The sequence below is a fragment of the Phalaenopsis equestris genome, unplaced genomic scaffold (assembly GCF_001263595.1).
Source record: "Phalaenopsis equestris unplaced genomic scaffold, ASM126359v1 Scaffold000084, whole genome shotgun sequence".
Classification (NCBI taxonomy): Eukaryota; Viridiplantae; Streptophyta; class Magnoliopsida; order Asparagales; family Orchidaceae; genus Phalaenopsis; species Phalaenopsis equestris.
In genome coordinates, this window is record NW_018164526.1 from 961,937 (window position 1) to 986,943 (window position 25,007).

Here is a 25,007-nt window from a genome sequence, read left to right on the forward strand (position 1 = left end):
TGTTTTGCACCTGCACTAGTGCACTCCCACATGTCCGATTTGCATGTCGTCCGCTTTGCATGTCATCTTGCATGTTTGAGTCTTGCTTGGGCCATTGTTCTTGTCCGATTTGCATGTCATCTTTCTTGTCCATATTCTTGCATGTTTGAGTCTTGCTTGGGCCATTGTTCTTGCACACCCATCTTGGGCACCCATGTTTCTGCGTCGGGGATGACTTATGTATAAAGTCCTCTAGTGTGTACTTCTATTTAGCGAGAATTACTCTACTTCTTTCCTATGGGTCTGCATTGGATTGCCAGATGATTTCCCCTGAAATCAGTGCAACTGGTGCACACTCATATTCCTGGGTTGCCACCACCACGACACGCCCATCTTTCGGGTTCCTACCTCCATGACACGTCTACCCTTTTGAGTTACTATATCCATGACATACTAATTTTTTTGGGTCGCTGCCTCCAGGATACATACACCTCTCCGGGTCATTGCCTCCACGTCGTACCCATATCTTCGGACCGCTGCCTCCGTGGCAAGCCCATCATCGAACCTTCATGCATACCCATTTTTTTGAGTCACTATCTCCGTGACATACCCATTCTTTCGAGTCGCCACCTCCACGACACACCCACCTCTTGGGGTCACTGTCTCCACGACACACCCATACCCATTTCTTTGAGTCGCAAGCCCACCTCTTCAGATCTTGGGGCGACCACTGGAGCAATAAATGTTTATAGTTTGATTAAATTTCATCCACATCTTCAACTTCAGCAAACTTATAGTCAAGCCGACCGACTTGATGAAATGGACCCAATGATTTCAAAATTGGTCAAATTCAAGTTGCCACGACACACCCATACCCATTTCTTTGAGTAGCAAGCCCACCTCTTCAGATCTTGGGGCGACCATTGGAGCAAGAAATGTTTATAGTTTGATTAAATTTCATCCGCATCTTCAATTTCAACAAACTTATAGTCAAGCCGACCGACTTGATGAAACAGACCCAATGATTTCAAAATTGGTCAAATTCAAGTTGAATCAAGCTCAGATCAAATAATTAAACCACATTTGAAAGTTTTTCAGACATATTTGGAGGGTCAAATGGATGGCAAATCTAGTGACCTTATGTTAGAATTGAGAGCCTCGACAAGACCAATATAATGAGCTCAAGAACACTCAATTATGACATCATTAAGGCACATAAATGCCCATCAAACGTCATTTGATCGAGGTACACACTTTGAGCTGATCGATCAAAATGATTCAAATTCCTCTATTAATTTCAACTGAAACTCTATAAATAGAGCCTTATCTCTCTCATGAGAGGAAGAGAGAGTTTGAAGTATGAATAATACTTAAACTCAAAGAAGGAGCTGAAGTCCGACGTCATTTCGGCACTGACGACTACCACTCACGGACTGCCACTCATCCGCCGCCGCCACCCACTTCTTACAAGTTCATCTGCATATCAACGTAGTAACTCAAGAGACTGCGTAACTTTTTCCCGTTTATGGGATAAGAGACTGTAACTATAATAACAAATTTATTGTGGATCTCTTCAATTGGGTCAGATCCCATGATTGTTTCACTTTACTGGTTTTCCAAGTAAGGACTTCTAGTGTTTTTACTGTTTCTTTTCTTTCATCTAAGTGTATTGAATTTGCAATGCTAAGACAATAATAGATTTCTTTACTGTTATAAATGTAAAACTTTAGATATTAGATAGATATAATATAAATATATAAATATTATTTGATTTGTGATAAAGTCTGTTTTATTTAGATCGAAATGCTCATACATGTCCCTCAATTCCTATATATTAACATATCTAACCCCTAAACTTCGAACTCCACACATCCATGAGAATGTCCATTTCACTTTTTAAAATTTAAATTTGTAAATGTAAAGTTGTGTTAGAGATGTAAAATTAAAGCAGTTGGAAGGTATATTTGTAAATGCCCCTTACTGAACACTTAAAAGCTAGGATTGCTATATTTGTACACTCAAAACTCCATCGATTGCGAATTAGAGTTTGGAAAAGCTGGGAAAGAAAGGGGAAATGGAGGCGGAAAGGAAGGTGGTGGTGGCTGCTCTCCAATTTACTTGCTCCGACTCCGTCTCCGACAACGTTGATACAGCTGAAAGGTATCATTTTTACTTTTTATTTTTTATTTTTTATTTTGTTTTTTATTTGATGGTCGCCTGCAAATCTTTTGTGAACTGATTTAGTTCATCAATCATTGAATTCTCTTCAGACGAGTTCATCCACTCTACACATTAGCTTTACACGCCAATCTCCATCCCTAGATTAGACTCTTAGGTATTGTAGAAAAACGTAACTTCCTTTTTGCTCTACATGCCCTAATAAACTGTTTATCTGGACGCCCTTAAGATGAATGTAGTCTCCCTTTTTCTTGTTTTGCTAGTTAGGTTTATAGTGATTGATCCGATCTCATTGTGCATCATCCTTCGTGTCAAATAGTATGGATTGTAGCTCATTTCTAGACAAGTTAGGTCACAGTATTTGTGATATGTTCTGCATAAGGATGATGTTGAAGAGGTCCATGCTGTCACAACATGCGGAAAACCTTCCCACGGAGGTGAGAAGACGGGGACTTGTTTTTTGCACGCGTTTTTCACAGTAAGAATGTGAGAGTTTCATACATTTTAGTCCAAGAAATTTTGCAGTCACGGTGAAAAATATATGGGCCTTATTTAGTTGAAAAGATCCACGATTTATACAAAGCCAGTATAAGAGTGGTCTACCCCTAATTAGTTGGAGGAGGAACTTTGTACGAGTCTGCCGTTGGGCAAATCAGAAAGGCAACAACAAGGGATTTTTAATATTCCTCCCACAGGTTTGATTTCAATTACAATGTGACTGAAAGGTAATGTTTGAATATATGAGGAGTTTTTATGAGCCCAGTAGAAGTCAACATAGATAAACAGAGAGAAGAATGTAAAACATACACGTGTTGGCCAATAAACTTAATTCTTTTTGTAGAATTCTAAGAGTAGCATGTGAAGAGTTAACTTTCAATTAGGAATTTGACTATCATAAAAAAAATAATTGCTACAAGTTCATATTTACTATCTGATAGTGTCTATAAAGTTTATTTGATACCTATACATTCCCATTTGTCCTGTTTCTATATAGGATAAGAGGAATAAAATTAAACTCTCACATTAAAGGTCAAAACCAGCACACGCTCTACTTGCTCTCACGTGCCTTTCGGGCAAATTCATGAATCTTTAGCAACATAGTTGTTTCCTCTTCTATTCAAATCTCATTCCAATTCTTTATTAATGCATTAAGATGTATATATAGAATAAAATTGCTTCATCAAAATCCTTAAACTAATCTCAGTGAATTTATTGAATTGATTTTCTTATGCAAACCGTTTTAGAACGATCCACATCAACCCTTCATAATGCAGGATATTTATTTTCCTTAAGCTTCATAGGAAAGTCTTCATAATAACCCAGACATAATTATTTTGCAATTTTTTTGGCTAATGATACGTGAAGATGACCAAAATCTATATTTTAGTATTAGATAACAACAAACCTTTGGTATAAACATGTTTTAATTGGTTCCTGTAAGCTATGCTGGAAAAACACTCTTATTTTGCTCTGCAATCTACATCATATATTGTGATAACACATCACGATGCCGTTTGTCTAAGTATGATCTAGAGACTTCTTTGCCACCCAAGCTTTTTGTTTCAGTTATCACTAGTAAGTGAAGGTTTTGTTCTATAACTAAAAACATTTTATTAGATTTCCTTGATGAATGAATTATAATATACATTTGCAATAATGTTTCCACTAAGATAAACATTAACTCGGAAAAGAAAAGGCATGAGATTGATTTTGATTATATAGGAAGCTCCAACACAAATAATTATCTTCTTTTGCCATTATGCTGCCTAAACATTGCATTAAAGCCACATTTTTATAGTTTCCACAATAAACTAAAGGTTATTTTCTTTTCCATGATTGATAATTGAGGAATGAAAAGCATTTTGTTATACTTCCTTGTGGACTGAGGATCTGACTTGCATTGCGCAACTGTGGTATGTTTTAATTGGATGAATACAAACCGAGAGATGACAAGCATGAGTTAGTTATTCTTATCCATTACCAATCTGAAACTCATCATGTTTTATAGTATCAGCATGTTGTTGCACTCCTCATACCTGTGTGGAGACCACATAATATTTGAATTTGATCTCATTGAGCATGTTTTAGTTCTCTCTCTCTATCTCTCTCTCGATTTGAAACTCATTTATAATTGAGCATGTTCTAGTTTGTTGAATCAATTTTGCATAATATTTGGAGATGATATTTAATTTATGTGTATTAAATGGTTAAATGCAATGGATTCGATATCATTATCAGTTGCAATATTGTACTTTATAAGCATATTGCAAGTAGTTTCTCATCTCATAATAAGGTTGAATATACTCTATTACCTGTACGTGCTAAAAAGTGATTTTCATTTGAAGCTTGGACATTTTTCCTTTTGTTAAATTTGTAATGATAAATTTGGAACTTTCATTCAGGTTGGTCAGGGATGCTCACAAGAAGGGTGCAAAAATTGTTCTCATTCAGGTATGATTTGTAGAAAGTTATTCTTGTTATTCCTTCAAATTTTTAGTAGAGATCTTCTCAGCACTTGAACTATTAAAAGCCCATTTTTTAGATCGGATGATGTGTATTTTTTGGTTAATTAGTGACAACATATGTTCAAAGATTTTTGTCATGGCCACTTTCTATAATATTTATTGAATTCATCCTCCCTTTGGCATGTTAGAAACAAACCATGCTGGAACCAATGTGTGATATATTAAGGATGAAATGTAAGTTATTGTTTGTTTTAATTTGTTCAAGTTATCATAGAGATTTATCTGTTGTGAAGTTATTTATTATTTAATATTTTGTAATATATACTGTTAATTTAAGATATTTTTCTAGTTATTCCTTTTTATTTTATCTTGTGTTTTTTTCTTAGGATGTATGCTATCTAGTAGTTTCCAGTTACTTCAACAGGTCAGCAGAGCTCATCAAAGCTCTATTAAGGCCAGGCGATTGATCCAATCCCCCATCCCCCCCATCTTTTTCTCTCTCCTTTTATTTTCTTGTGCTATAGGAGCTATGCTTAATTGCTATGCTTCTAAGTTGCAGATTAGTTGTGCTGCACCTATTATGCCCATGTCTCACTATTTTTCTTGTGTGTTGCGTTTGCCCGCAGTTCCTATGTGCTGTGTCTACCCATTGCCTCACATATTTCACTTGCATTCCACAAGCAATTGTTACACTGCACTTGTTCCACTCACTTGTGTGCATATGACAATGCATATTCCATTTGTTTGTCCTCTGTCGTCTGATTTCCGCGGCCTTGCATTTAGTTGAGCCTTGTGCCCCTGCAAAACTTCCTCTTACTTCTGGTCTTCTTGTTCACATGATCTTGTAGATGTAACCACTCTAAACATACTCATACGGTGATTACTTCTTTGAAAATTTATTCGAGCATAGCATTTCAATCTATGTTTAATAAACTCATAATTGCCCTCATATTTTTTTTGCGGCATTCATCATTGGCTTTCTCTACTTTTCTCTCCAAACAAAACCCTCCTTTGATATTAATACCATTATCAAACTCAATGGTATTGTATTGTGATCCCACAAATTTTCTCTTTTTCTGCTGGATTTCATGAGAAATTTCATCGTTTTAATTCATTGTTTTTTGAACCAACATATTACCATCAAATATGCAATGTGGTTGGACTCCGTGCTTCTCACTCGTGTGCTCAATAATCTCAAATTGCTTTCCCCATCATGTCTCAGGAGATTGTCAAAAGATTGTAAGATATTATGTGTTTCACGCACTTTCGATACGAGAACATCTATTTTCTGTGAACTCTTCATTCTTACATCTCATTACAATAGGGCAATACATTTTATCACGATTGTTGTATTACCTTGGAAAGATTAATCGAAGTTCTTATTTTTCTTCCTTGGTCTCCTTCTATCTCCAGTCAATTCAAGCTCAGTTAATGATTGAATCTATTGTTCCCGCTGTTGCCATGGCTCTTGCATTCTCCAAGTCACTGTTCTTACTATTCTATTGATCATAAAAAAACTCTTTATGTCTTTAACACGAGGCAGTTAGGGTAATCGTAGTTTTATAGTTTTGTGCTAGATGCATTTGTGGATAAAATTCTTTTTCACTTTTCCAACTCTATTAGAAGACTAGTCACTATGATAGTTATTGGAAATTTTTTCGTTATTCTCTGAACACGTGTTATCACTGTTATCTCTAATTCTATTGGTCATTTTAAAATGCTTCTCTCTTTATAGAAAAATATAATTTTCTGCTTCAATTATTCAAATTGACTACCATTGCTTCTTACATGGTATCCTTCTCTTATTCTATCGCAGGTACTTATTTTGATACGTTTTGGATTTTAGATTTCAGTACTTGTTCCCACGTTATAAGTAATCCACAATTGATTTCTTTTTTTAAAATGCATTTCTCTCTTCTGTCACTGTCATTGATGGATCTCCCTCTTTTGTTTTTGACAAATGATATGCTCATCTCTTGTCTTCATTAATTTTAAAAAAATGCCTTATATGCTCCCTGTTCTATAAATTCTTTGGTCAAGTCCCACAACAACAGTAATTTCTTGGTCACCATTATAGTTGGAGGTGCTTCTTATTTTTTTGATGTATGTTAATTTATCTCAGCATTATAATTATTGTCTTGGTCACCCTCTTCCTCACCATAATCATAAATTCAGTCATCTTCCTCTGCTAAATTTGAATTTGAAGTGAATATGATGAAAACCACCATATCTATTATTTTGTTTCAATATCATCTCGTAGTGCTCATTTGACTTGATTCATTTTGATATCTAAAGGTCCAAGTCTGGTGTCCACTCATCTAAGCTTTTGCTATTTTGTTTTTTTAATTAAGGACAACACTAGAGTATTTGGGTTTGTTTGTTATAATGCTTGATTCAATTATTCAAATTATTCAAAAATTTCATAAAAAAAATAGAAGTTCAATTTTCCACCTCCTAAATTTCATATTTTTGATGATGCCTTGAAATATATGCAATCTACTTTTTGTTCCTGTGCTAAAAATGATTTTATCCATCTGTCGTCCTACTTCTATGCATTCTAAGAAAATGTTGTGGTCGTTGTTACACTAAAACTCCATGATAGGTTTGAGGAGATGCTATTCTAACAACCGTTTCTTAATCAATTGTGCTATTCTAACAGATATGTTTTGCCTCTAACTCGTTTTTTCAATTGTGCTGGTTTCGTGTGCTCTTTTATCCTAGACGAGTAAATTATCTTCCTTTTTTTCCTTGGTTATTATCTTACATAGAAAATTTATCATTGTTATGAAGCATCTCTCTACTTCCCTTTTATCTTCACTACAAAAATTTTACCAGGGTTTCCACTTCTACTTCTACTCTGGTCCCTGCTCCTTCTTCACTATAGGTTTGGGAAATTTACATACCTAACGCACAATTATTGTGCATTTGCATGTCTCACACCCAAACTATCATACTTACATAACACTTTGGTGCTTTAAATCCATGCATGAGAATGTAGATTTCACATTTAAAAAGGTGGTAATAGCGCTTTTTTTGTTGTGATATTAAAGGTATGAGTGCTATGTGTATAAATATGAAAGTTTAGGTTTGAGATATGTAAATACATAAGAATTGTTTGCTATGTATGTAAATGTCCCTATTGTTTTTGTTCACAACAATTGGGAATGATGAAGATGGTGTAACAATCCAGTAATTACAGTGTTGCGAGTTACAGGACAACACTTGGTCTCTAATCTCATGTTAAATATATGAAGCCCGTGACTTACTTACCTCACCCACCGCATCTCACTTACCTCTCTCCACCTACCTCTCTCCCGTTTTCTTTAATTAGCTTCTTTTGACCTGTCATAAGTGTTAAGCCAAGCCCTCTTAACCCCTCCGCTCCTTAATCCCTCTGCTCCTTAAGCTTGGCTCAACATAGCTTACAAGAAAAGCTTACGGTGGAGAGCTAAGAGAGAAAAGAAAAGAGAGAGAGAGGAAGAGAGAGAGGAAGGGAGAGAAAAAAGAAAGGAATTTTTCTTGTAAATGTCGAGCCGCTTGACGGTGTAATTTCTCGAAGTAATAAAATCCGCTGCAGCTCTGTAAACGTAGGCAAATTAATCGAACCACGTAAATCTGTGTTATTTTCTGGTTTGTAATTTTTCAATCCGGTTTTTCACTTTAATGCCGTCGTTTTTTTCATAGCAATTGATATCAAAGCCGTGACTTCAGATTTAAGGAAGAATGATGGGCGGAGATGAAGTGATGACATCGGAGATCGAGAAGTTTAATGACACAGATTTTGGTTACGGGAGGATGCAAATAGAATACTACCTCTATGGGAAACTTCATTTTTTGTTTCTGGGAAAGAAGCCGGAAAAGATAGACGAGGCGGAAATACTACCTTTATGTGAAACTTCATTTTTTGTTTCTGGGATAGAAGCCGGAAAAGATAGACGAGGCGGAATGAAATCTGTTGGATCGACAGGTTCTGGGGGCTGTTGGATCGACAGGTTTTGGGGGTTATATGAATAACCCTGTCAAGATTCATTGCTCACAAAGTTATCAATGAGAGAACTATTGCAGATCTCATGACAGTTTTATCAGGTATGTTTGAAAAATCATCGACGAATAACAATGTGCATTTGATGAAAAAGTTATTTAACTTGAAGATGACGGAAGGTGTGTCTGTTCCTCAACACTTGAAGATGGCGGAAAGTGTGTCTGTTGCTCAACACCTGAATGATTTTAATACTATTGATGGCGGAAAGTGTGTCTGTCGTCTGTTGAAATTGATTTTGATGATGAGATTTGTGCCATGATATTGTTGGCATCATTGTCAAATAGCTGAGAAACCATGAGAATGACAGTTAGAAATGGCAGGTTAGCAGTTCTGCAGTAAATACAAACTGAAATATGATGATATTCATGATTTGATTTTGACTGAGGAGGTGAGCAAAAAAGATTCTAGCGAGACTTCGGGTTCGATTTCGACACTGATTGTTGATTGCGAAGGAAGATCACAGGACAAAAACTCAAATAGAAGAATATCAAAATCAAAGTCTGGTCAGCAGACAACCTGCTCGAATTGTGACAAGACTGACCACATAAAAAAGAACTGTAAGAATTCTAAGAAGAATGAGAATGATAGCGAAAATGTGGTAACTGATAAGAATTTTAAGAAGAATGAGAATGATAGCGAAAATGTGGTAACTGAAGGAATACAAGATGCACTATTACTAACAGTTCACAGTTTTGCTGATAACTGGATACTGGATTCAGGGGCTTCCTTCCATACATCTTCCCATAAAGACTTAATGCGGAATTATGTTGCAAGTGACTTTGAGAATGCATATATGGCTGATGGAACAGCTCTGAATCTGATGGGGATGAGAGACGTTGATATTGCTCTCCCTAACAAGAGCAAATGGACTTTGCAAAAGGTCAGAGACATTCTTGAGTTCAAGAAAAACCTCATTTCTGTTGGGCAGCTCAATGAGGGTGGTCATTCAGTAGTGTTCTCAGATAGCACCTGGAAGGTTACTAAATGAGCATTAGTACTGACTCGGGGTAAGAAAACTGACACACTATATATTACATATATATGTCTACAGGTTTACTCAGACATGAAAACATGAGTCTGAGGTGCATTATGGAGAAGCAAAAGAATGTCAGTTTTCTGAAAAGCGCAGAGCTCCAAAGACAAGAAAACTGGATCATGCACAGATAGATGGTTGAGAACCACATAACTATGAATAAATCTTGCAAGATGAAAATTCAAGCAATTGAGAGTAGACTATGAAGGAGGGGATGAATTCCCTGTCACAGAATCAAACTTGGGAACTGATAAAACTTCTACCAAGGAAGAAGACATTGCAGAACAAGTGCGTGTACCGGGTGAAGACATCACTTGATGACAGTAAGAGGTAGAAGGCTGGACTTATTGGAAAGTGCTTTCAGCTGACGCAAGATATTGCCCATGCAGTGAGAGTTGTAAGCAGATGCAGGAGTAACCCAGGAAAGAGTTTGGAGGTAGAAGACTATGTTGACGCTGATATGTCGACTAAGGGTGCTACTCTTGAGAAACTGAAGTTGTGCTCGACTTCTGTTAGTCTTCGAGTTGAAGACAGGAGCCATGAGTTACAAAGGTGAAAAAAAAGTGGAGGATATCATGTTTGAGGAAAAAAGTCGGTACAACCAACAGATGATGCAACATGTATGTGGTGCAGTCAGTATCACAGTCTCTAAGTGGAAAAATTGTTAAATATATGAATCCTGTGACTTACCTACCTCACCTGCCGCATCTCACCTACCTCTCTCCCACCTACCTCTCTCCACATACCTCTATCCCGTTTTCTTTAAATAACATCTTTTGGCCTGTCATAAGTGCTAAGCCAAGCCATCTTAACCCCTCCTCTTCTTAATCCCTCCGCTCCTTAAGCTTGGCTCGACAAAGCTTATAAGAAAAGCTCACGGTGGAGAGCTAAGAGAGAGAAAAAGAGAGAGGAATAGAGATAGAGGAAGAAAGAGAGAAAAAAGAAATGAAGTTTTCTTTTAAACGTCGAGGTGCTTGACGGTGTAATTTCTCGAAGTAATAAAATCCTCTGCAGCTCCGTGGATGCAAACAAATTAACCGAACCGCGTAAATCTGTGTGTTATTTTCTGATTTACAATTTTTTGATCCGATTTTTCACTTGATTGCAGATGTTCTTTTTCATAACATCTCATACTAAAAAATTTCTGCTGCAGGAATTATTTGAAGGCTATTACTTTTGTCAGGCTCAGAGGGAGGATTTCTTTCAGCGCGCTAAGCCTTATGAAAACCATCCAACAATTTCAAGGTAACGGTTAAAAACCGTTAATATGGATGGACTGTTTCCCAGTGATTTCGGGACATTTCAACCTGCTTGGCCTCTTACCTACACTTTAAAAATATAAAATAATAATAATAATAATATTTAAATACATACCACTCATCAATTCTTATGCATTTACATATCGTATTTAGATATCTAACATCTAAAGTTTAATTTTACATACATGCTATCACCTTCCCCATACATGAGATGTATTTCATTTTTTAATAGTTAAAATGGTGGTATTTTTATGTGATATGAAAGATTTGGGTGGTATAAATGTAAAAGTTAAAGTATAGGTGTTAGATATCTGAATTCATAAGAATTGGGTGGTATGTATCTAAATTCCCCTAATAATAATAATGATGATGATGATGATGATGTGCCTCTTGCCTGCACTTCCGCATTCTAGTTTTAATCTTCAATTTTGTCGGTTCAGGATGAAGAAACTTGCAAAGGAATTAGGTGTTGTCATACCTGTGAGCTTTTTTGAAGAAGCAAATAATGCCCATTATAATTCGGTAGCTATAATTGATGCTGATGGAACAGACCTTGGACTTTATAGGAAATCACATATTCCTGACGGGCCAGGCATGTTTAAATTTTGTGACATTTACATGCATAACCACCCAATTTTTATGTATTTACATATCTAACACTTTAACTTCGATTTTCACATTTACACCTCCGAAATCTTTCATATCACATAAAAATATCACTAAATTAACTTTTAAAAAGTGAAATAGAGCTTTTCAAGCATAGTTAGGATGGCATTTATATGTAAAAATTGAATTTTAGGTGTTTGATATGTAAATACATAAGAATTGAGTGGTATGTATGCAAATCTTCCTTAATTTTGTTGTTAGGCTCTGTGACTGATGTGTTGTTAAAAAAAAATGAAAATTTCATTCTGACAGGATATCAGGAAAAATATTACTTCAATCCGGGCGATACTGGTTTCAAGGTTGATCCAAACTTTGATTTATTTTCATGACAAGATAATTTCACTCTAGGCAATATATAATTTATAATTTTCTCTAGTTCTCATTCTGGAACTGATGTTGTTCCTTTATGCCTTTTGTCGGCAGGTTTTTTCTACCAAGTTTGCCAAAATTGGAATTGGTAGGTCATTGAAATTTATATTTATACTTGTTCGAAATGAATGATTTTTTTTCCTGTTACTTCTTGTATCCTGAATAGTAATAATCACCTCATGTATTTATGCATGTAGGAAGCGATAAAAGGAAGGATTCAATCTCAATCACATTCCATCAAATCTGAATATTCTAGGTTTGTAGCTACTAAAAAGAAAGTAGAACATACACTCATTTATACATTACTAGACCTTGCTAGGCTAAGAAAGGACAACTAATTACATTATTCTGTATATATACACTCAAATTTCCAAATTCCAACATGAAAATCTTATATTTTCTTCATGCGGAGTTTTTTTCTTCAGTTTTTTGAACTCCCCAAACTAGTAAATAAATATTTTTTGTTCCCTGCTTGTAATTAATCCCTGAAAAAATTGGAAGATGCTCTCTCAACTTCTGCAAGTTGTTTGCTGGAAGGATGTAAGGGGCGTTGATCAAGACAGTTACCTTTGAGTGTTTTGTCCGGCCATGTTGTATCGAGCTATTATCAATATTGATTGTAGATTTGTTGTCACAATAAACTTTCAGGGATCCATCATACTTGATTTTGAAATCAAGTATTATTCTAATCCATAAAATATCACAAATATCATGAGTCACTGGTTTAAATTTGGCTTCAATACTTGATCTGATGACCTTTGTTTGCTTCTTTCTTCATGTTACAAGTTGACCTCCAAAGAAGGTACATTGACCATTTATCAATTTGCTATTCCTGATTGAACTAATATAGCCTGCATCTGTATAAACTTCTGGATCAAAATTTTCCTTTAGAAAAAGATCCCTCTTTATAATGTACCCTCTAAATAACTTGTAAAGTGTTTCTCCTTTGATTCATGCATGAATTGAGTTACTATATTGAAAATAGGGACAATATTCAACCTTGTGTTGGACAAGTAAATCAATCTTTCGGACAAATCTTTAGTTCATTCTTTTTGTTGCATCATCATCCTTTTTGTCATCCAATCTATGATTTGGTTCAATGGATGCTTGTTTTTCTCAAGAAGTCTAACACATGCTGTTGAGAATTAAACATATTTAGCCACGGACTACTTAAACCTCAACTTTTTTTAAAAAAAATCTCATACTTAGGAAAGGCTTCTTTTGAGAGGCTTTTTTTAGTTAAGCCAGTTATTTTATATAATCATGTCATTCTTGTATGGCGATTAGGACTTGAGTTTTCCTGTTATAGAATGCTTTTAAAAGAAAGTATGATTCCCTCAACTCTTGTTGCAACCCGTTACTAGCATGACTTTTATGAATATCCCATATAATTCTCTAGGAGATTACTTTAAGCGATATATTACTTTCTTCAACTTGCATGCTTTGGACCAACTAAACTTTTATTAAATCAGATGGGGATTCCATGGAAACCTCCACTAATAATTTATGCATGATGGCATTTTTTTAATTAAAATTATAGCATATTCTTCCAAAAAACGGAAACTAGAGTGGTGCGGGGGCTGGGTAGGACCCTAGATTGGTTCGCTCCGGATCAAGGGAGGGCCGATCGGCCCTCTTTAGGCCTTGGTTTACACACAATTGGTGTGGAGCCCACTTCTAATTATAGTAGGTTTATTTAAGTGTTTTTTGATATTTAGTGTTTAGTTTTTGATTGATTTGAGTTTGTAGAGCTGCTAGTTTCTCTTTTCCCTTTTTAAGGCTGTATCCAAGGATTCCGTGTGGTACTTCAGTTGTATCTCATTCCTGAGATGGTGTGCATCCTCTTCTATCCTTCCCCCACTCTCTACTGCATCAATTTCCTCCACCTCGCTGCTTTCTCCTTGCCGCCGTCACTTAGAAAAATAGCAAAGCTTTTGTTATCCCCTCAACTCTGCTGCCATCAGCTCCAAAACTTGAAGTTTCCTGCCATTCTCCGTCATTCTGCTAGTTCTTCACTTGGAAAAGACATACATACTGTTCCAATTTGCTGTCACCTCGTCGAACCCTATCGCCTGCTGTTAAACAACCCCCTAGGCATCACTTACACCCCTAGACTCTGCCGCCATCCAACTCCAAAACTTGCAGTTTCCTGCCATTCTCCATCATCCTGCTAGTTCTTCACTTGGAAACGACATACCTACTGTTCCAATTTGCTGTCACCTTGTCGAACCCTATCGTCTGCTGTTAAACAACCCCCTAGGCATCACTTACACCCCTAGACTCTGCCGCCATCCAAATCCAAAACTTGCAGTTTCCTGCCATTCTCCATCATCCTGCTAGTTCTTCACTTGGAAACGACATACCTACTGTTCCAATTTGCTGTCACCTTGTCGAACCCTATCGTCTGCTGTTAAACAACCCCCTAGGCATCACTTACACCCTAGAACCAATCTTGGTTTTAGTGTTGTGTTGTCGTTTTGTTGCAATTTCAGATTTCTCTGTTTTTTTTTGTAATTTCAGACTTTGAATCCGGTAATAATATTTATTTTCGCTCAATCGTTCATTAAATTTTGGTATCATCTGGTAACGGAGCTAGCCTAACCCAGGGTTATCATATTCACCAATACCTAACCTAGAACCCTTCCTCCTTGTTGATTTTCAAAATCAACAACCCTATTTTTATGCACCATAAATCAGCTCCATACATCATCTTTCACCTCCCAAACCTAAACCCTAGCTATGTCACCATGGACACAAGTATTGAATGCCGACCAAGAATTTACCATTGGAGATGAAGCAGGAAAATTTTCTAATTCAGTAAAATTTTGCTAAAATTTAGGAAGGGGACCCATGGAGAGATCATCATCAATAATGATACTGAGATTTGTAGAGGAGAGAGGAAGGAAAATCTGAATCCCTTTCATAGGTATGACTCCATTGAAGAGGATGATAGGCCATGGTGTTTTGGGATTCAGTATTAGAGGAGACTGAGGGATTGAGTGACTTTTGGAGGGCATGAAGACATGGGGATGAAGGTTGGCTTATCGAATTTTGAAAGGATGATGAATCTGAATGACTTCATTGAGTGTTTCCAGACTATTGAGAGGATTTTTGAGTATATGAAGGTACCGATTAATATACGGGTGAAGCTTATTGTCATAAAGCTGAAGAAGAGTGTCTCCTTGTGATTAGGGTGGTCAAAACTCTTTGTTCACGAATAACTCGTGTTCGATTCGTTCGCTAAGCAAACAAGCCAAGCACAAACATTTCATTATCTTCTTTAAGTTTAGTAGTTGGTTGACTTAAAGAGGGAATGCCCTTAAAAGAAAATATTTCATTATCTTCTTTTGGAGTATTGGTAGTGATCTCACCTTAAAGATAAGAACTTGTAAGTACATTTTGTTTTCATTTAAAATAATCATTTGGAAATCTATACCACATATTTGGCAGTTGAGCATCACGCGAACAGACATTTCAATGCCCTCTAATCAAATTTGCCTTCATTAATACAATGAAACACTAACAAAAGTTTTGGATGGTGTTTTCTCTGAAAGCATAACCAAAGGACTTTGATACTTCAATACTCTACATAAATCCTATTTATCTTGTAACTGTTAGAATGACTTCTCACGATATATACCCAAGGACATTGTTTTGAGATCATAGTGCCCGAGTTACGTCAAGTAAATGTCTATTTTATGTTTTACCACTTTATTTTGTTGGGGTGTATCAACAAAAGAAAATTCATAGATAATCTCTTTTTTTTATGCTGAAATAAGTGAGTTTGATTAAAATAGTTCTAGCATCATCATACCTAACCTTCTAATTGAAATTTTAAATTGTTTGCTTGTCATTTTATGAAAGACGGTAAAAATACCATGTAGTTCAATTTTTTTTATAAGAAATAACCAAGTACTTCTAATGTAATCATCATTTCACATATGAAATATTAAAAACTCGAGATGGAACACTTATATTAGTGTATTAGTGAGCAAGGTGTTGAAAACTTAGTATTGCTTAATGGATAAGGCCACAGTGATATTTGACAAGTTCGTAAGTATCGCTTTGTAATTCAATAAATAAATTATTTTTAAAGAAGAATTAAAATCATGTTTTCAAGTTGTTGAATATGGGGATGTCTTAAGCTAAAGGCCGAACCAAGTCTCAGTTGAATCAGAGGAAGAAGTTTTTGATGACCAAAAGGATTGCTGATTTCATTTGTTAGTCTCAGTTGAATCAGAGGAAGAAGTTTTTGATGACCAAAAGGATTGCTGATTTCATTTGTTAGTCTCAGTTGAATCAGAGGAAGAAGTTTTTGATGACCAAAAGGATTGCTGATTTCATTTGTTAGTCTCAGTTGAATCAGAGGAAGAAGTTTTTGATGACCAAAAGGATTGCTGATTTCATTTGTTAGTCTCAGTTGAATCAGAGGAAGAAGTTTTTGATGACCAAAAGGATTGCTGATTTCATTTGTTAGTCTCAGTTGAATCAGAGGAAGAAGTTTTTGATGACCAAAAGGATTGCTGATTTCATTTGTTAGTCTCAGTTGAATCAGAGGAAGAAGTTTTTGATGACCAAAAGGATTGCTGATTTCATTTGTTAGTCTCAGTTGAATCAGAGGAAGAAGTTTTTGATGACCAAAAGGATTGCTGATTTCATTTGTTAGTCTCAGTTGAATCAGAGGAAGAAGTTTTTGATGACCAAAAGGATTGCTGATTTCATTTGTTAGTCTCAGTTGAATCAGAGGAAGAAGTTTTTGATGACCAAAAGGATTGCTGATTTCATTTGTTAGTCTCAGTTGAATCAGAGGAAGAAGTTTTTGATGACCAAAAGGATTGCTGATTTCATTTGTTAGTCTCAGTTGAATCAGAGGAAGAAGTTTTTGATGACCAAAAGGATTGCTGATTTCATTTGTTAGTCTCAGTTGAATCAGAGGAAGAAGTTTTTGATGACCAAAAGGATTGCTGATTTCATTTGTTAGTCTCAGTTGAATCAGAGGAAGAAGTTTTTGATGACCAAAAGGATTGCTGATTTCATTTGTTAGTCTCAGTTGAATCAGAGGAAGAAGTTTTTGATGACCAAAAGGATTGCTGATTTCATTTGTTAGTCTCAGTTGAATCAGAGGAAGAAGTTTTTGATGACCAAAAGGATTGCTGATTTCATTTGTTAGTCTCAGTTGAATCAGAGGAAGAAGTTTTTGATGACCAAAAGGATTGCTGATTTCATTTGTTAGTCTCAGTTGAATCAGAGGAAGAAGTTTTTGATGACCAAAAGGATTGCTGATTTCATTTGTTAGTCTCAGTTGAATCAGAGGAAGAAGTTTTTGATGACCAAAAGGATTGCTGATTTCATTTGTTAGTCTCAGTTGAATCAGAGGAAGAAGTTTTTGATGACCAAAAGGATTGCTGATTTCATTTGTTAGTCTCAGTTGAATCAGAGGAAGAAGTTTTTGATGACCAAAAGGATTGCTGATTTCATTTGTTAGTCTCAGTTGAATCAGAGGAAGAAGTTTTTGATGACCAAAAGGATTGCTGATTTCATTTGTTAGTCTCAGTTGAATCAGAGGAAGAAGTTTTTGATGACCAAAAGGATTGCTGATTTCATTTGTTAGTCTCAGTTGAATCAGAGGAAGAAGTTTTTGATGACCAAAAGGATTGCTGATTTCATTTGTTAGTCTCAGTTGAATCAGAGGAAGAAGTTTTTGATGACCAAAAGGATTGCTGATTTCATTTGTTAGTCTCAGTTGAATCAGAGGAAGAAGTTTTTGATGACCAAAAGGATTGCTGATTTCATTTGTTAGTCTCAGTTGAATCAGAGGAAGAAGTTTTTGATGACCAAAAGGATTGCTGATTTCATTTGGATCAATAAGGATGTACAAGGCCACTGGCAATGACACAACATTGAAAGTTGCAAAACTTGCAATGGTAAGAGAGGATTCTTAAATACTCAACCTTAAAAATGCCAGTAACATTAATTTATCATAAATAAAATACACATTTTCATGTGCATTTTTCAATATCAAGAAGAAAAAATTGCTCAAAACCTACTTTTTTACATTCATAACGCTTAAACAGGGTATTCCAATGTTTTACAAATAAATCCTTGGACTTCTTGAATACTCCCTTTTTTATTAATAACACCCTAAATTAGGTCCAATTCTCAACACTCCCTTCAAGATTACCAAAAGATATCCACTAAAACCTAGACAAATCTAATGAATCAAGTCCTTCAATGAGGCAATAAGCCACTTGCTCTCCGGTGGCTGCTTGACTTAGCTTCAGTAGCCCGTTTTTCAACTTTTCGTTGATTAAGAATCTATCAATCTCCACATGTTTGGTTCTATGATGTTGCATTGGGTCGTTGGCAATGCTGATTAATGACTTGTTGTCGCACCACAACTTCATTTGAGTTCTTTGGTCCACCTTGAGCTTGACCAACAAGACTCTAAGCCACATCATCTCGACAACTTCTAAGGCCATGACCCTGTACTCTGTCTCTGCTATTGATCTCGCTACTACAAACTATTTCTTGCTCTTCCAAGCGACTAAGTTTCCCCCTACGAAAATGCAATATCTTAAGGTGGATCTTCTATCATCTGCAAAACTTGCCCTGTTAGCGTCTTAAAAGCCCTAAATGTTTGGTGCACTTTTTAGGTACCTCAGAATCTAATACACTGCATCTATATAACCCTTCCTTGGGATCATGCATGTAGCGGCTCACCACGCTCACTGCAAAAAGATCATGGGTTGAGTGTGACACAGATAGATCAAACAACCCACAAATCTCGGGTACCTCTCACGATCAACCGGTTTTCTTTAAAGAGATCTAATATATACTTTCTTTGAGACAAGACCGCCCTAAAGTCTGCTGATCACTTCAATCCCAAGAAAGTGTTTGAGCTGTTCAAGATTCTTCACCTCAAATTAACACCCAATCTTACTTTTAGTTGGAGAATATCTGTCTCATCTTCACCAATGACAATGACATCATCAACATATACAACAGGTATAGTGGTGTGACATTCATGTTATTGAATGAACGTCGTATGGTTTGCATTGATCTGATAATATCCTATGCCCACCCACCATAGTCTTTCTAAATTTGTCAAACTAGGCTTGGGAAGACTGCTTCAAGTCATACAGTGACATCCCAAGCCTACACACCTTGCCCACTGTCTGGACTGTATCGAATTCAGGTGGTATTTCATATATACCTGCTTCAGTAACTCACCATGAAGAAATTCATTCTTGACATTAAGTTGGTGTAACCTCCACCCATTATTCATTGCAGAGAAACCAATGTCCTCACTATGTTCATCTTTGCTACTGGTGCAAAGATTTCATCATAGTCAATGTCGTATGTTTGACTGTACTTTTTCACCACTAGTGTTTTATACCGGTCCACCTTTTCTTGTGGAGTTCTCTTCATTGTGAAGATCCACTTGCACTCAACTGCCTTTTTTTCTGTTGTTAGTGACACTACCTCCCATGTTTAATTTTTACCGAGAACCTTAAACTCTTCATGCATACCTGTTTTTCACTTGAGATCCTCTTTAGCAACCTGCCAACACTTGAGTATAGAAACTGTGCCCAAAGATGCAATGAATACTCTATGTAAAGGTGATATATTACAATATGAAATAAAATTAACAATATCATGTTCCCACCCAAAATGATCAAAAGAATGTCCAACATTGCTGCAAGAGGCTCTCCTTAAAGTTTGGAGATTAGGAAGAGGAATCATATCACCTAGGAGTTCTGAGTCAGAGATTGGTAGTGTAGGTGCTCAAGAGTTGGGGAAAACCGGGACAAGAGACTAGCTGACACGAGTAGCGTTGCAAGCACCGTTCTTTTATTTCGCTTCATTCTTCGTGTATGCACCCTTAGCCCACCTTCAGCTTAAATCCCACCACTAGGGGTGTAAACGGGCCGAACTTGAGTGAACTGAGCTCATGTTCATGTTTAGTTCGTTTGAAGAGGTCCTCCTTAAAGTTTGGAAATTTGGAAGAGGAATCATATCACCTGGGAGTTCTGAGTTAGAGATTGATAGTGTAGGTGCTCAAGAGTTGAGGAAAGTCAGGACAGGAGACTAGCTGATACAAGTAGTGTTGCAAGCGCCGTTCCTTTATTTTGCTTCATTCTTCGTGTATGTACCCTTAGCTCACCTTCAGCTTAAATCCCACCACTAGGGGTGTAAACGGGCCGAACTTGAGTGAACTGAGCTCATGTTCATGTTTGGTTCGTTTGAAATTATTTGTGAAGTGGTTGACAGTGTTCGGTTCGATTCGTTTGTTCGAATTGTTCATGTTCTGTTTGTGTTAGATTTAAATTGAGTTGAAAAAAATAAAATTATGATAAATTTATATATTTATTATAAAATTATCAAATAAAAGAGATAACATCTTCTATAAAAAGAAATTTATTTCTTCTACTATATTATCATAAATTATAATAACAATTGCAATTCAAATTCGAAGATCCAAATTCAAGTTCTTAATCACCATAAATCATTATTATAAAACAAATAACCTAATAGATCAAAAATTTATAATTACATTACAAAATTAAAAAAAAATACACTTAACATTTTATTTACATTTCATGTTCCAAGTTTCAAGTTCCAATTCCCAACTTCATTTTTCCAATTTTTATTTTTTTCATAGCTTTAATATACCTATAAATTAAAAAAAACAACAAAAGAAAAAACCAATGAGGCCATGAAAAAAAAAATAAAGTGGCATTTACATACATAGCACCCAATTCTTATGAATTTACCTTCCCCACACCAAAACTTTCTTATTTACAAGCATCATATGGAAAATAAAACTCATTATCAACTTTAAATAGTCACATTCATCTTTTCATCCATAGGCAAAGTGCTATGTGTAGTTAATTCATAAGATTTGTGTGCTGAGTATGTAATTTTCCCAAAAATAAATGAAACGATTGATTTGGCACAACTTATACTAATCCTCTCTCTCTCACACACACACACACACAAATATCTGTGGATTAAATGCATCATATTTTACGGATAATCATATCCTGTAACAATGCTTTAAACATAAAATAATTAACCAAATCAGTTCAACAACAAATGACAATTGAATTCGATGACACGCCATATAATAATATCCAAGGAAACACATAAACCAAATCATAGCACTTGCCATAAGAGGTAACAATGAATGGAACCAATTGAGCTTTTCTCAAAACCATAGAAATTCATCGTGGAAATGCAAAATTTTGTTAATATTATTTGATCATATCTCAATTGGCTGATTTGGCTCAACAACATAAGAATTGAGTGTGATGCATGTAAATCTTACTTGACAACTCTCATAGAAGTTAGAGCTGTGGAAAAGAAAAGCAAAACCAGAACAAGACAATGATAAGATGTACAAAAGGAGAAACAATAATAGCAAGAAAATGAAAGTAAAAATGGAAATGAGCTCAGAACTTACCTAACAAAAAGACATTAAAATTCATTTCAAATACTATAACTTTTTTGCAACAAACATTTACAAATATGATTAAATTTTAAGGATATTAAAAATAACATTAATAAAAAGCAAGAAGTAAAACCATGCAAATTTCAACCTTTTTAGTTTTCCTGAAAATATTAAGAACAAACAATCCTTCATCCAAAATTTACAAAGCTACAAAAATCATATATTTGTTGCTCACCAAACTTCTTAACATACTTGCGTGCCACAACATCATAGCTAATTAATAAGAATAATATAAAGACCGAAAAGTGATTCTAAAACAACATGGAATTGATATTAGAACAAAAAAAAAAAGTATAAGTAAACCAGAACAAATCTAAGCTATTAGATAATTTTTCTAACATTATTGTCATAGAAGAACTCCATAAGAACAATAGCAAGTTAGGGTTTATTTTTCTTAAAAAGAATAGCACATCTCAACAAACAATTATAGAATACGAGACGACTTAGGGCAAACAACAACAGCGAAACACAAATCCAACCTAGCAATCTCGAATTAGAAAAGAAAATTAGTAATAATTATGACGATCAAAAGAATATCAGTAGAAATCAAGTAATAAATCGAAGAAATAAGAATCAAGTGTTTGCTATTCCTCGAAGAACCAAACAAAACTGTTCACAAGAGTAATCTAGGTGGAGATTGTTTACCTCATACCATGACAGATAGATGCGTCTGACCTCTAAAAGTCTCCCAGTTCATTGAGAGAGGAGAAATATTATTTTATAGGCCCTTAACAACTGATCTGAAATGGTCTTAGACCTGATCGGTTGCTAATGTGATTAAAATAGCACCGAAGGTCCAAAATTGAAATAGAAAGAGCAACTACAATCTAAAAGTTTGTATTTTGTGATCATGTCATCCATCATTAGATTCCTGAAGGATAAGAACCTTAGGATAGAACAAGAGAACATTCAATAGAGTACATGCTTTCCGAATCACCCACATATAAAGTAAGGGCTTCTCAATAGATGATCCAAATATTCACTAGCAATTGAAAGCAAAAATAAAATTTTCATACAAAGATTTCTGTCGTATGAAATTTAAAATAAACAAAGATATGATAACACAAATTTTAACTTAATGAGATGAAAAATTATTTAACAATTTCATCAAATGAGATTAAACAATAAAGCTCTCCATGAAAAAAAATCAACCACATATGAATTATCATAAGATTGAGGCTCATATTTAAGATTAAATCTTAATTTTAGCTACAATTTAAATGGTTGCATAATGTGATTATGTCATCCATCATAAGATTTGTCAACATTAATCTAAATGGTTGCTCAATGGAATTGTCATACCCAATTTAGAAGTTTTAGCATTCTTCTAATGGGGACTTAAGGATTGCTTAACTTTATTATGCCATACCAACTTTAAATGCATCAAAGTATTATAAAGGGTTGCATCATGTAATTAAGCCATACTAACTTTAGCATAGATGTTCATCTTATATATCATCACAACCTCTTTAATAATCATAATCTTCCATATGATTGCACAAGATGATGTCATACTAGTTATAGAAGAGCTACAAAACTGCACTGCATAAATAAATATGTTAAAGTATACACAAAATACAACATAATATCAAAGCAATAACAAGTTAGCGCCACAAACAATATAACTGCATAAATCAAAAAAATATTGTCCAAATTTAAAACTTGTAATAATCATATAAATTCATAGCTATCAAAGGTCTTGTGTAGAGTTGGCTTCATATGTCTGACAGTTGAATATTTTATTCTTCAAGTATCTCTTGTTGAAAATAATTCATGGAAATAAATATTGATATTTTACTAGTAAGAAGAAAGAGAAGAACCTAAAGAAAAAAATATATATTTTATGAAATGATTATCAAACATGTCTTTGCATTTTTTTTGAGTGGAACAAATCTAACTTGATGCACAAACTAATGCATTAACTGTTCTAATGGATCGAATCCAACTTGATACACAAACTAATGCATGTTAACAATTACAACAATATTGATCAAAGTGGCAAAATTATACTGAAAATATTAGTCGACTTAATTTTTAGTATGATCTTCAACCGTTATAATGTTTCTAGAATAAAAATTGAACAAATTTAACATTAGTAGATCACAAAAGCAACATTAACATAAAGGGACCATTACATACATACCACCCAATTCTAATATATTTACATAGCCAACTCCTTAACTTTGCTTTTACATTTATACCGTCCAAATCTTACTTATCACATCGAAGTACCATTATTTTAATTATAAAAAAATTGAAATACAACTTTTCATGTATAGATAAGCGTGCTTACATGTAAAAAATAAATTCTAAGTGTTCGATACGTAAATAAATAAAAGAAATGAGCAAGAAAAGGGCTTTTACCGTAATTCCTGGAGGATATAACCTATAGCAAAACTTTAAAGACTACAAGTCAGCAACAAAGTCACTGTAGTATATATGTAAAGAAAAAAGGGCTTTTACGGTAATTCCTGGAGGATATAACCTATAGCAACAGTTTAAAGACTACAAGTCAGCAACAAAGTCACTGTAGAGTGTAGATACTAGCCACTGGAATGAGAAATTGAAAATGAAATAGCTATTGGAGCATTTTAACCTATAAAAAGGCATACTTTGTAAAGAACCAATCTAAACAGATACTAAAAAAATATAACATCACTGCATCACCATAAACCCAAATAACATGAATTCCTGTCGCTGGTATATCAATGTACGAATTCTTAACAAGTAATCAGAGAATAAATAATTCATACTCGCATTCTAGCCTTAGATGGGGATAATATCTTCTCAAATAATAAAAATGAGAGACAAGAGAGAGGCTGATTAGAAAACCTAAAAAAAAAAGTAAATAAATTCAGATTTTACAAAGGTGAATCACGAGTCACGACTCAGAATCCACAAACAAGTGATAGTTAGAGACGGTTACTCCTTTTCCTGTGAGGAGGCGAAAGAGACGAATGAAATCGACGCCGTCGTCGATGAACAAAAGCCCTAATCTGAGACCAAGAGCTTTCGCTAGAAGTTTCTCACAAGAAGCACAACCGGCGAGGGCGAATGCGAAGAGAATAGAACTTTAGGGTTTTGGGTTATGTAAAGCTTAGGTATATAATATATATATTAGTATATTATATAATTAATATTAATATAAGATATTTAAAATTATAAATATATTAGTTACTAATTTAGTATTAAAATTTCTTATATATAATTATTTATATTAATATAGGATATATAAAATTATAAAAGTAGTTTTATTTTTTCCTAAATTAGAAAATTTGAATTTATTTTTACTCCCAAGTTATAATTTTTTTATATAATTTTTTAAAATTATTTTTTAAGTCAAACAATAATGATTCGAACACGATCGAACACAGAGCTGTTCGTGTTCGACTCATTTGCTTAACGAATAAATTGAATACGAACTGTTTGTGAAGATTCACTCTAGATTCACTCTTCTCTAGATTCACTCTTCTAGATTCACTCTTCTCATTTTACGATTCCTCAA

General features: G+C 34.8%; 1 protein-coding gene across 1 annotated transcript in view; it reads left to right on the forward strand.

The window, feature by feature from the left end:
* Positions 1 to 1,986: 1,986 nt before the first annotated feature.
* The window catches only part of LOC110019837 (N-carbamoylputrescine amidase), a gene marked incomplete at its 3' end in the record, with an annotated part of 25,530 nt that continues 2,509 nt past the window's right edge, over positions 1,987 to 25,007 (forward strand). Inside the window, 6 exon segments of the mRNA XM_020717688.1 lie at positions 1,987 to 2,139; positions 4,560 to 4,608; positions 10,851 to 10,942; positions 11,397 to 11,548; positions 11,875 to 11,921; positions 12,046 to 12,079. Coding sequence (XP_020573347.1) covers positions 2,054 to 2,139; positions 4,560 to 4,608; positions 10,851 to 10,942; positions 11,397 to 11,548; positions 11,875 to 11,921; positions 12,046 to 12,079 — 460 coding nt within the window.